Source organism: Somniosus microcephalus, chromosome 7, assembly GCF_052327205.1.
Source record: "Somniosus microcephalus isolate GS21.2 chromosome 7, FLI_Smic_1.0, whole genome shotgun sequence".
Lineage (NCBI taxonomy): Eukaryota > Metazoa > Chordata > Chondrichthyes > Squaliformes > Somniosidae > Somniosus > Somniosus microcephalus.
The window spans coordinates 152214654-152228537 of NC_140993.1; the positions used below are offsets into that span (position 1 = coordinate 152214654).

Below are 13884 nucleotides of genomic sequence, written 5' to 3' on the forward strand. Positions count from 1 at the left end.
TACCAGCCAGTCGCTCACCTTTATACCTGGCCTGGTGGGTGGAGCCAAGGCGGAGTCGGCAGTGGTCATCCCAGGTATAGCAGTGTGGCAAGAGGCGACCTCGTACCGTGATACAATAGTGGTCAGTGATACAGTTATAACGAACAGTGGTGAACAGTGCTAACTACTAACAGTGATACGATAGTGAACGTGGTTTACCACATTCACCCCTTGTTTAGAATTAAGTCCGGCGGGGTGAAGTGTACTACCAATTCTGGTAGGTCAGTCTGTCCGGAGGCTTCGTAAGCCTCTCCGATCGCCGCAGCGGTGGTATTGCCTTATCCGGTGCTGGTGCCTTATCCGGTGTTGATGCTGGTGTTTGCGTGGTCGGCGAGGGCTCGTGGGGTTCCGGCATGCCGTCTACCTGGACTGAGGTTGGGGGGGGGTGGTGGCGGTGTTTCCGGATCGGCTGAGGGTGCGAGGTCTCGTAGGGAGACAGTGTCCTCCCGCCCGTCTGGGTACGCCACGTAGGCGTACTGGGGGTTGACGTGCAGGAGGTTCACCCTCTCGACCAGGGGGTCCGTTTTATGGGTCCTCACGTGTTTCCGCAGCCAGACCGGCCCCGGGGCGGTCAGCCAGGTTGGTAGAGTGGTTCCCGTAGTCGACTTCCTGGGGAAAACGAACATTCGTTCATGGGGGGTGGTGTTAGTGGCCGTGCAAAGTAATGACCGGATGGAGTGCAGCGCTGTCGGGAGGACTTCTTGCCAGCGGGAGGTTGGGAGGCCCTTAGACTTTAAGGCTAAGAGGACGGCCTTCCATACCGTCGCGTTCTCTCTTTCCACCTGACCGTTACCTCTGGGGTTGTAGCTGGTGGTCCTGCTTGCTGCAATACCTCTCTCTAGGAGGAATTGCCGGAGTTCCTCGCTCATGAAGGAGGAGCCCCGGTCGCTGTGTATATAGTTCGGGAACCCGAACAAGGCGAAGAGGGCATTCAGGCACTTAATGACCGTGCTACTGGTCATGTCGGGGCAGGGGAAGGCAAAGGGGAAACGGGAGTACTCATCAACGATGTTGAGGAAGTACACATTACGGTCAGAGGACGGGAGGGGCCCCTTAAAGTCGATGCTCAGGCGCTCGAAGGGGCGGGTGGCCTTGATCAGGCTTGCTCGGTCCGGCCTATAGAAGTGCGGTTTGCACTCCGCACAGGTCTGGCAGTTCCTGGTCATGGTCCTGACCTCCTCGATGGAGTAGGTCAGGTTGCGGGCCTTAATGAAATGGTAGAGTCTGGTGACTCCGGGGTGGCAGAGCTGGTCGTGGAGGGTCTGAAGCCTATCGATATGCGCGCTGGCGCATGTCATTCGTGAAAGGGCATCAGGGGATTCGTTCAGCTTGCCTGGCCGGTACAAGATCTCATAATCGTAGGTGGAGAGCTCGATTCTCCATCTCAAAATCTTGTCATTCTTGATTTTGCCCTTCAGCTTGTTATTAAACATGAAAGCCACCGAACGCTGGTCGGTGAGGAGGGTAAATCGTTTGCCTGCCAGGTAGTGCCTCCAGCGCCGTACTGCCTCCACGATCGCCTGGGCCTCTTTCTCGACCGACGAATGTCGGATCTCGGGGCCCTGTAGGGTCCTTGAGAAGAAGGCCACTGGCCTCCCCTCCTGGTTTAGGGTGGCGGCTAAGGCGAAGTCGGATGCGTCGCTCTCCACCTGAAAGGGGATGGACTCGTCCACTGCGTGCATCGTGGCCTTGGCTATGTCTCCCTTAATGAGGGAGAAGGCCGCGCACGCCTCCTCCGTGAGGGGGAAGGAAGTGGCTTTCAGGAGGGGTCTGGCTTTGTCCGCGTAATTGGGTACCCATTGGGCATAGTAGGTGAAAAGCCCCAGGGTTCTCCTAAGTGCTTTAGGGCAGTGGGGGAGGGGTAGCTCCATGAGGGGGCGCATTCTTTCTGGGTCGGGGCCGATGATTCCGTTCTCCACTACGCAGCCGAGGATGGCAAGGCGCGTGGTGTTAAACACGCATTTCTCCTTATTGTAGGTGAGGTTCAGCCGTTGGGCCGTACGGAGGAATTTCTCCAGATTCGCGTCATGTTCCTGCCGGTCGCGGCCGCAGATAGTGACGTTATCTAGGTAGGGGAATGTAGCCTGCAGTTCATTCTGGTCAACCATCTGGTCCATCTCCCTTTGGAAGACCGAGACCCCATTAGTGACACCGAAGGGGACCCTAAGGAAGTGGTATAGGCGCCCATTCGCCTCGAAGGCGGTATACTGGCGGTCCTCAGGGTGGATAGGGAGTTGGTGGTAGGCCGACTTCAGGTCGATGGTCGAGAATACTTTATACTGTGCAATCTGATTGACCATGTCAGATATGCGGGGGAGGGGGTATGCGTCCAGCTGGGTATATCTGTTTATGGTCTGGCTGTAGTCGATGACCAGGCGGTTTTTATCGCCGGTCTTTACGACTACGACCTGGGCACGCCAGGGGCTGCTGCTCCCCTCGATAATGCCCTCTTTCAGGAGGCGCCGCACCTCAGAGCTAATGAAGGCTCTGTCCCCGGCGCTATACCGCCTGCTCTTGGTAGCGACGGGTTTGCAGTCAGGGGTAAGGTTAGCAAACAGAGAGGGTGGCGGGACCTTGAGGGTGGAGAGGCTGCAGGTGTTACGCGGTGGGCGGTTTAACGTTTGCTGGTTGTTGACTGTGAGTGGGGGGAGGGGTCCACCGTATGCTAGGGTTACGCTTTGGAGGTGGGATTGGAAGTCCAGCCCTAGTAGGACGGCAGCGCAGAGATGGGGGAGGACGAGGAGTTTAAAGTTTTTATACTCCGTGCCCTTAACCGACAGGGTCACGACACAGTAGCCGCTGATGTCCGTGGCGTGGGACCTCGATGCCATCGAGATTCGGCTGCGCGTTGGTAGGACAGAGAGGGAGTAGTGGCTCACCGTGTCTGGGTGGATGAAGCTCTCCGTGCTTCCGCTGTCGAACAGGCAGGTCGTGGCGTGGCCGTTCACTTTGATGTCCATCATTGACTTGGACAGATGGTGCGGGCGGGCTTGGTCCAGGGTGACGGAAGCTAGTGTGTAGCTGAGCGAGTCGTTGTCATCTGCGGGCGAGGCGGTCGGGCGTGGTGAGTAAAATGGCGTCTCCCACGAGGTAGGGCCCCATGAGGCACTATTGGGGTCGGTTGCCTTAATCAAAGATGGCCGCCCCCATGACTCATGTGTGGGGATGCTGGCCTCAGTTGCCCTAAACAAAGATGGCCGCCCCCATAGTTCGCATGCGGCACTGCTGGCCTCTGAGGATCCGCTCCTGCAGGCCTTGGAGAAGTGGCCTTTCTTCAGGCAGGTTTTGCATATGGAGTTCTTGGCTGGGCAGCGCGACCTCGGGTGCTTCTCCTGGCCACAAAAAAAACAGCCGGCAGCCCGATCGCGGGTGCCCGATGTCGGGGCCGGTGCCGGGGCCGGTCGGGTCCGGGACGCCGACGCAGAGGTAGGTCCCGGGGGCGGCGCTGGGAAGGGTGCTGTGGTAGGGGTCGGGCCCGAGTCCCAGGGTCGCGAGCAGTACCTGGTGAATGCTTCCTGATCTTGGTGGGCCACTTCCAGGGAGATAGCGAGGTCTTTAGCTTCCAGCAGTCTTTGCCGTGAGTACTCGGACCGTAGGCCTTTCAGGAATGCGTCGCGGATATTATCTTCAGTATTTTCGGCTGCCGACACCGATTTAAAGTCACAGTTCCTGGCGAGTGCATATAGCGCCTGTGAGAATTCGGCTACTGATTCTCCTGGCTGTTGCGGCCGTGATCTTAGGAGGTGCCTAGCGTACATGTAGTTTACCGGGGTCCGGTACTTCTGTTTCAGCAGGTTGATGGCGGTCTCGTAGGTAGTCATGTCCTCGATGAGAGTGTATACTCTCGGGCTCAGTTGTGCCTGCAGGACACTTAGTTTGGATGCCTGAGGGACGCTGGATTCTCTCAGGTATGATTCGAAGCAGACCAGCCAGTGTTTAAAGTCTGCGGCTGAGTTTGCTGCTCGTGGGTTCAGGTCCAGGTACGGCGGTCTGAGGGCTCGCAGCCAAGCTGGCTGGTGTGGCTGTGCTCCTGGGAGCTGCGCTGGTGGCTCCTCCGCCGGTTGTGACTCGTTGTCGGACATCATTAAATTTAGTCAATAAAATTGATATACCTATCAATTCCTCCAATAAAAGGCGAAGAGTTACAAAGGTGACTAAAGGTTTTTATTGACTAAATAACAGAGCCCACTCTCGTGGGTGATCCGATCCAAGCAGGAGGAATACCAGCCAGTCGCTCACCTTTATACCTGGCCTGGTGGGTGGAGCCAAGGCGGAGTCGGCAGTGGTCATCCCAGGTATAGCAGTGTGGCAAGAGGCGACCTCGTACCGTGATACAATAGTGGTCAGTGATACAGTTATAACGAACAGTGGTGAACAGTGCTAACTACTAACAGTGATACGATAGTGAACGTGGTTTACCACATTCACCCCTTGTTTAGAATTAAGTCCGGCGGGGTGAAGTGTACTACCAATTCTGGTAGGTCAGTCTGTCCGGAGGCTTCGTAAGCCTCTCCGATCGCCGCAGCGGTGGTATTGCCTTATCCGGTGCTGGTGCCTTATCCGGTGTTGATGCTGGTGTTTGCGTGGTCGGCGAGGGCTCGTGGGGTTCCGGCATGCCGTCTACCTGGACTGAGGTTGGGGGGGGGTGGTGGCGGTGTTTCCGGATCGGCTGAGGGTGCGAGGTCTCGTAGGGAGACAGTGTCCTCCCGCCCGTCTGGGTACGCCACGTAGGCGTACTGGGGGTTGACGTGCAGGAGGTTCACCCTCTCGACCAGGGGGTCCGTTTTATGGGTCCTCACGTGTTTCCGCAGCCAGACCGGCCCCGGGGCGGTCAGCCAGGTTGGTAGAGTGGTTCCCGTAGTCGACTTCCTGGGGAAAACGAACATTCGTTCATGGGGGGTGGTGTTAGTGGCCGTGCAAAGTAATGACCGGATGGAGTGCAGCGCTGTCGGGAGGACTTCTTGCCAGCGGGAGGTTGGGAGGCCCTTAGACTTTAAGGCTAAGAGGACGGCCTTCCATACCGTCGCGTTCTCTCTTTCCACCTGACCGTTACCTCTGGGGTTGTAGCTGGTGGTCCTGCTTGCTGCAATACCTCTCTCTAGGAGGAATTGCCGGAGTTCCTCGCTCATGAAGGAGGAGCCCCGGTCGCTGTGTATATAGTTCGGGAACCCGAACAAGGCGAAGAGGGCATTCAGGCACTTAATGACCGTGCTACTGGTCATGTCGGGGCAGGGGAAGGCAAAGGGGAAACGGGAGTACTCATCAACGATGTTGAGGAAGTACACATTACGGTCAGAGGACGGGAGGGGCCCCTTAAAGTCGATGCTCAGGCGCTCGAAGGGGCGGGTGGCCTTGATCAGGCTTGCTCGGTCCGGCCTATAGAAGTGCGGTTTGCACTCCGCACAGGTCTGGCAGTTCCTGGTCATGGTCCTGACCTCCTCGATGGAGTAGGTCAGGTTGCGGGCCTTAATGAAATGGTAGAGTCTGGTGACTCCGGGGTGGCAGAGCTGGTCGTGGAGGGTCTGAAGCCTATCGATATGCGCGCTGGCGCATGTCATTCGTGAAAGGGCATCAGGGGATTCGTTCAGCTTGCCTGGCCGGTACAAGATCTCATAATCGTAGGTGGAGAGCTCGATTCTCCATCTCAAAATCTTGTCATTCTTGATTTTGCCCTTCAGCTTGTTATTAAACATGAAAGCCACCGAACGCTGGTCGGTGAGGAGGGTAAATCGTTTGCCTGCCAGGTAGTGCCTCCAGCGCCGTACTGCCTCCACGATCGCCTGGGCCTCTTTCTCGACCGACGAATGTCGGATCTCGGGGCCCTGTAGGGTCCTTGAGAAGAAGGCCACTGGCCTCCCCTCCTGGTTTAGGGTGGCGGCTAAGGCGAAGTCGGATGCGTCGCTCTCCACCTGAAAGGGGATGGACTCGTCCACTGCGTGCATCGTGGCCTTGGCTATGTCTCCCTTAATGAGGGAGAAGGCCGCGCACGCCTCCTCCGTGAGGGGGAAGGAAGTGGCTTTCAGGAGGGGTCTGGCTTTGTCCGCGTAATTGGGTACCCATTGGGCATAGTAGGTGAAAAGCCCCAGGGTTCTCCTAAGTGCTTTAGGGCAGTGGGGGAGGGGTAGCTCCATGAGGGGGCGCATTCTTTCTGGGTCGGGGCCGATGATTCCGTTCTCCACTACGCAGCCGAGGATGGCAAGGCGCGTGGTGTTAAACACGCATTTCTCCTTATTGTAGGTGAGGTTCAGCCGTTGGGCCGTACGGAGGAATTTCTCCAGATTCGCGTCATGTTCCTGCCGGTCGCGGCCGCAGATAGTGACGTTATCTAGGTAGGGGAATGTAGCCTGCAGTTCATTCTGGTCAACCATCTGGTCCATCTCCCTTTGGAAGACCGAGACCCCATTAGTGACACCGAAGGGGACCCTAAGGAAGTGGTATAGGCGCCCATTCGCCTCGAAGGCGGTATACTGGCGGTCCTCAGGGTGGATAGGGAGTTGGTGGTAGGCCGACTTCAGGTCGATGGTCGAGAATACTTTATACTGTGCAATCTGATTGACCATGTCAGATATGCGGGGGAGGGGGTATGCGTCCAGCTGGGTATATCTGTTTATGGTCTGGCTGTAGTCGATGACCAGGCGGTTTTTATCGCCGGTCTTTACGACTACGACCTGGGCACGCCAGGGGCTGCTGCTCCCCTCGATAATGCCCTCTTTCAGGAGGCGCCGCACCTCAGAGCTAATGAAGGCTCTGTCCCCGGCGCTATACCGCCTGCTCTTGGTAGCGACGGGTTTGCAGTCAGGGGTAAGGTTAGCAAACAGAGAGGGTGGCGGGACCTTGAGGGTGGAGAGGCTGCAGGTGTTACGCGGTGGGCGGTTTAACGTTTGCTGGTTGTTGACTGTGAGTGGGGGGAGGGGTCCACCGTATGCTAGGGTTACGCTTTGGAGGTGGGATTGGAAGTCCAGCCCTAGTAGGACGGCAGCGCAGAGATGGGGGAGGACGAGGAGTTTAAAGTTTTTATACTCCGTGCCCTTAACCGACAGGGTCACGACACAGTAGCCGCTGATGTCCGTGGCGTGGGACCTCGATGCCATCGAGATTCGGCTGCGCGTTGGTAGGACAGAGAGGGAGTAGTGGCTCACCGTGTCTGGGTGGATGAAGCTCTCCGTGCTTCCGCTGTCGAACAGGCAGGTCGTGGCGTGGCCGTTCACTTTGATGTCCATCATTGACTTGGACAGATGGTGCGGGCGGGCTTGGTCCAGGGTGACGGAAGCTAGTGTGTAGCTGAGCGAGTCGTTGTCATCTGCGGGCGAGGCGGTCGGGCGTGGTGAGTAAAATGGCGTCTCCCACGAGGTAGGGCCCCATGAGGCACTATTGGGGTCGGTTGCCTTAATCAAAGATGGCCGCCCCCATGACTCATGTGTGGGGATGCTGGCCTCAGTTGCCCTAAACAAAGATGGCCGCCCCCATAGTTCGCATGCGGCACTGCTGGCCTCTGAGGATCCGCTCCTGCAGGCCTTGGAGAAGTGGCCTTTCTTCAGGCAGGTTTTGCATATGGAGTTCTTGGCTGGGCAGCGCGACCTCGGGTGCTTCTCCTGGCCACAAAAAAAACAGCCGGCAGCCCGATCGCGGGTGCCCGATGTCGGGGCCGGTGCCGGGGGGTGGCGGGGCCGGTCGGGTCCGGGACGCCGACGCAGAGGTAGGTCCCGGGGGCGGCGCTGGGAAGGGTGCTGTGGTAGGGGTCGGGCCCGAGTCCCAGGGTCGCGAGCAGTACCTGGTGAATGCTTCCTGATCTTGGTGGGCCACTTCCAGGGAGATAGCGAGGTCTTTAGCTTCCAGCAGTCTTTGCCGTGAGTACTCGGACCGTAGGCCTTTCAGGAATGCGTCGCGGATATTATCTTCAGTATTTTCGGCTGCCGACACCGATTTAAAGTCACAGTTCCTGGCGAGTGCATATAGCGCCTGTGAGAATTCGGCTACTGATTCTCCTGGCTGTTGCGGCCGTGATCTTAGGAGGTGCCTAGCGTACATGTAGTTTACCGGGGTCCGGTACTTCTGTTTCAGCAGGTTGATGGCGGTCTCGTAGGTAGTCATGTCCTCGATGAGAGTGTATACTCTCGGGCTCAGTTGTGCCTGCAGGACACTTAGTTTGGATGCCTGAGGGACGCTGGATTCTCTCAGGTATGATTCGAAGCAGACCAGCCAGTGTTTAAAGTCTGCGGCTGAGTTTGCTGCTCGTGGGTTCAGGTCCAGGTACGGCGGTCTGAGGGCTCGCAGCCAAGCTGGCTGGTGTGGCTGTGCTCCTGGGAGCTGCGCTGGTGGCTCCTCCGCCGGTTGTGACTCGTTGTCGGACATCATTAAATTTAGTCAATAAAATTGATATACCTATCAATTCCTCCAATAAAAGGCGAAGAGTTACAAAGGTGACTAAAGGTTTTTATTGACTAAATAACAGAGCCCACTCTCGTGGGTGATCCGATCCAAGCAGGAGGAATACCAGCCAGTCGCTCACCTTTATACCTGGCCTGGTGGGTGGAGCCAAGGCGGAGTCGGCAGTGGTCATCCCAGGTATAGCAGTGTGGCAAGAGGCGACCTCGTACCGTGATACAATAGTGGTCAGTGATACAGTTATAACGAACAGTGGTGAACAGTGCTAACTACTAACAGTGATACGATAGTGAACGTGGTTTACCACACAAAGTAAGTTACTTTGCCAGCCCTTATGTTAATGGATTTGACTTGTAGAATGTTGGTTTTTGCTAACATGTATTTCGACTAGAATATGTAGATTTAAAAGATAAATTATAAACTTACTTAAACTCAATTCCAGTTTGCAAAAGTGACTGAAAGAATTGTTGAGAACTGCTCCTGGGAACATGTATATCCACAACAACACCAAGTTTAATAGAAGGGATGCTGCTGGGCTGCCACAAATTCACCTGTAGGCAGAAAACAATCTAATTTTTATGCATTTCGGTTCTAGTTACAAAATGATTCTCCGTTATATAACAGTTCTTGTCATGTATTTATGGATTGCAATTTAGTAAAGCTTAAAATGCATGAAGCAAGCAGCTCTTAAAATAACCTGACAATGCACCACAATCACTTCCATTGGAACAATAACCATCAATTCAACAGTCCATTAGCCATCCTTTTAACTCCTGTGGCCACTTTAGATTGCTGAATGCACACTGATCACTATTCATATTCCCTGCTCAGTCAGTCTCCTTTCATTTCTTCCCGTTAGCTTTTTAAAAACTACTTGAATTTAAATTGTCAGTGGTGATAATGCCAGGCCTTACAGGAATTACTGAACCCAACAGTGTAACCAATAAATTATCAATAGGATGGATTCAGATCTACAAAGCACTGTTAAAATGTTAGTCTCTTTGTGTAGTATGCTAATCAATACAATTACATGGAGTAGAATAGAGAATTTCTCCATTGGTATAAATGTCCAAGGTTATAACATATTCAACATCTGTGATGCAGGATTTGACTTCAGACATTACTGGTAGAAAAGGCAGATTACTCACCTGGAATCAGAGTTATCATATGTGCTAATTGTGCAGTAAGGTGTTGTAATTTTGTTAGTTAACATTAATAGAGTGGGCAATACCTATTGCCCATGCTCTTATGATTTCTCCTGCAAGTAAGCAAGTGTAATAGACATTGACAGATTATCTTTGCATTAATGGCGCTTTTGATTGCTAATCCCTTGTTCAGCAATTAACAAGAAATGGGCAGCTTTACAAGATTTGCTGGATTCACGTTAATTTCACAGAATTTAAACTCATGTAAAGCACCAGTGGGACACCAGAGTTTGAAGGGTGAACAGAGCAGGTGCTAGTTTATGGAACAAGTCAAAGTCTTTCGGTAAACACAGCAGCGTGGGTGTTGCAGGGTCAATTTTTTGGGGGGATTTGAAGGAGCACAAGCAGGATCAGCAGGAAACCATGGCCCAAAAAGTTAGAGGTCATATAAAGTAGGCTTTCAGGACTTACTTTACCCAATGCAGCAGGAGTGCCAAAGATGCACCTGTACCTCAGTGAGGAACAACTTATATGGAAGCTGTGCATCAACAAAAGTGTGATCTCTGCCCTGGGTCAACTCTTGAAACCGGGCCTGCAGCCAAGAAGCAACATCATATGATGCTCTTAGTGGAAATGAAAGGAACTACAGAACTAGACTTCTGTTCCTGTGAGTACTTCTAAGCACCAAGCAGATGCCTTCAGTTGCTATGCAGTTTACTGCTGTATCACAGAGTTAACACAAGCCCTTTTTCACTACATGCACACACAGATCAAATTCAGCACCAGTATGTAGCATCAACTGGACAGGTACACAATTTTTTTCCATTCTTGTGGCATCTTTGAGTACAATTTATCATTGAAGTACAATTCATCATCGATAGCACTCACATTAACATTTGTGCACATACAAGCAGTACCTTTCATCAACAAAAGGATTACAGTTCCCTTAACAATGAAATAGTAAGCAACTAAATTAAGCAAGCTAATGCTCAGCTACAAGCTCATGATTGTGGTGTATGTAACCTGTACCACCTTAAGAGACTACCTTAAGAGATGGACTACTTTCTCTTGGCTACTGTATATTGTAGTACCGGTGGTGACCACACCGGTATATAAACTCTGTGTAGTAATTTGCTAAGCAGTTCAGCCCTGACCTTCGATTAGTAAAGACCTGTTTAAGTTATTCTTGTTGTCTGTGTCCAGTGATTTAGAATAAGCACATCTGGGACACTCAGACTCAACAGTGGCGACGAGTCCGATCTAACCCTGCGGCAGTTTTGCATCCAAGGCAGCTTCGTCCTCAGAACGGGCGTCGAGAAGAGGCATCCGCCCTCATCAGCCTGCTGAGCACCGCATCGCACGGGAGGCATCGAGAACCCGGGTTGAAATTACTGACCACGAAGTCCTCCATCAGCGACAGGCAGTGATCATCCTTCTACCACGGTGGTGGGTAAGCCGATCTAGCGACACGGGCAGAAAGTCGGGCGCGTTGTCAGTGGAGAAGGGGAGGGAAACCGGAGGAAAAAGGGCGGAGAACTCGACCACAGCCGGTGTAAAGGGCCGGGCTGCAATCGGGGCCGAGAGGCGCAGCGACAAGGGAAGCGTTAATGCCCACGAGAACCGCGGGGGAACAAAAGCAGCGTCAGGGAAATTAAGAACCGCTGGGAGGCGAGAACGGCAACAGCACGGTAATCGCCATTGTAGCCAGCGGGGGAAGAAGACCAGCGCGGGAAGCCGCCATTGTAGTCGGCGGGGGAAGAAGACAAGCGCGGGAAAAGCCGCCAAGTGCGGGAAGCCACCATTTTAGTAGGTGGGGGAAGAAGACAAGCACGGGAAGCCGCCATTTTGGGAAAATAAAATATTTAAAGAAACTCTCAAGGATGCCTAAACACGGTAACATCACTGCTTTTGATAGCGATGTTGAAGATTGGGCCACGTATGTAGAACGCATTGGAGTTTATTGTACAGCAAATGAGGTACCAGATGATAAGAAAGCAATAACCTTATTAAACTCAATGGGTGCGAAGACGTACGGGTTATTGAGGCACCTTGTAACACCAGATAAACTGGCAGATCAGACTTTCGCGAATATTGTTACTATCCTGCAAGAACATTTAAACCCCATGCCGCTGCTGATAGCGGAACGATTTAAATTTTACAGAAGAACGCAGCTGAAAGAGGAAAGCAACGCTGAATTCTTAATTGAACTGCGTAAGCTATCAAAGTACTGTCAGTTTGGTACAGGACTAGCAGACGCTCTGAGAGATAAATTTGTGTGTGGATTACTAAAAGAAGGAACTCAAAAGCGACTGCTAGAGGAAAAGGACCTTACGCTTGATAAAGCTGTCACCATTGCTGCATCGCACGAGGCCGCAGCAAGAGGCACCGCGGAAATGCAGCTAAGGTCATCGGAACTCAGCACCAATCGAATGGCATTGGGTGCAGTAAAGTGTTATCGTTGCGGAAGGACAATGCACGATCAGAACCAGTGCTGGTTCAAAAATCAGGAATGCAGAAAATGTGGCAGGCTAGGTCACATAGCTAAAGTATGCCGGTCAGGAAAGAAGACCAGCAACAAAAAGTCACCGCAGGAAAAGTGCAAAAAGGTACACAAGGTGACAGAGAACAGTTCGGATGAACAGAAGACGGATTCAGACTCCAGCAGTAAGGAACTGGGTTGTCTAAGAATACATAATGTGGGTAACACAGCAGACCACCAAACTATCTGGGTCACACTTCAGATAGCAGGAGTCCAAGTGAAGATGGAATTGGACACTGGATCGGCATTGACGGTCATGAATAAGCAAGATTACAAAAGGTTATTTCCACACATTCCCCTAAGGGATACGGAGATTGTATTGAAAACATACACGGGGCAAAGAGTATACCCCATCGGAAAGATAAAGGTAAAGGTGGTCCACAAGAGTAAAGAAAACCGAGGAATGGACTTATATGTGTTACCTGAGGGAGGTCCACCACTACTGGGACGGGAATGGATCAGGAGAATAAATATGGACTGGCATTCCTTAAAAGCACTAACTGTAGATTCCGGTAAAAAGGACGATGTCAAACCTAAACGACTGTCCAGAATATTGGACGATGCTAAAGAGGTGTTCCAGCAGGGACTGGGAACACTGAAAGGAATTACGGCAAACATCAAGGTTGAAGAACATGCAAACCCGAAATTTTTCAAAGCTAGACCGGTACCTTATGCAATACGACCTGCTGTGGAAGCTGAGCTGGAGGGACTAGAACGTTCCAGAGTACTGTCAAAGGTGGACTGGAGTGAATGGGCTACGCCCATTGTTCCCGTCATGAAGCGTTCATCGAGTAACAAGCCGGGGGAACCGGGGAAGGTTCGCATCTGTGGCGATTTCAAGATCACTGTTAATCCGGTGCTTCACACGGTGCAATATCCGCTTCCACGGATTGAGGATATCTTCGCTTCGTTGTCTGGCGGGAAACACTTCACCAAGATAGACCTGGCGCAGGCGTACTTACAGATGGAAGTTGATGAAGCGTCACGCCAGTATCTCACGATCAACACGCATAAGGGCTTATATCGGTATAATAGACTGTTTTTTGGAGTGGCATCGGCTCCAGCGATTTGGCAAAGGGCCATGGAGCAGGTATTACAGGGAATTCCAGGCACACAATGCTACCTGGACGACATTCTGATTACAGGAGATGATGATGAGGAACACCTTACAAATTTGGAACAGGTGCTCACCAGATTGAAAGAATATGGACTTCGAGTTAATCGCCAGAAATGTGAGTTCTTTCAGAAGCAAATCTCGTACTGTGGTCATGTCATTGACCAGGAGGGGCTTCACAAGTCACCTGACAAGATCGAAGCTGTTGTGAAGGCTCCCGCTCCGGAAAATGTATCCCAGTTGAGGTCGTTCCTAGGGTTGATTAACTATTACCATAAGTTTCTGCCAAATTTATCCACGGTGCTACACCTGCTGAACGCTCTTTTGCAGAAGGGAGTGCCATGGAAGTGGAGCGAGGACTGTAAGCGGGCCTTTCACAAAAGCAAGGCATTGATCACCTCTAAGGAAGTTTTGGCTCACTTTAACCCAACGCTGCCTATTCGTTTAGCTTGTGACGCTTCTCCATATGGTATTGGGGCAGTGCTCTCACATAAGTTGCCAAATGGCTTGGAAAGACCAGTCGCGTTCGCATCCAGATCATTGACCTCCGCTGAGCGCAACTATGCTCAGATAGATAGGGAGGCTCTCAGCCTTGTGTGGGGAGTAAAAAAAATTTAATCATTACCTGCAAGGGCAAAAGTTTACGCTGCTGACAGACCACC

At 52.5% G+C, this 13884-nt stretch overlaps 1 protein-coding gene across 1 annotated transcript in view; it reads right to left on the minus strand.

Annotated features, from left to right (window-relative positions):
- The window catches only part of cpa6 (carboxypeptidase A6), a 190978-nt gene that overhangs the window by 125855 nt on the left and 51239 nt on the right, over nt 1–13884 (minus strand). Inside the window, exon 3 of the mRNA XM_085993964.1 lies at nt 8851–8975. Coding sequence (XP_085850090.1) covers nt 8851–8975 — 125 coding nt within the window. The remainder of the gene's footprint in view (nt 1–8850; nt 8976–13884) is intronic.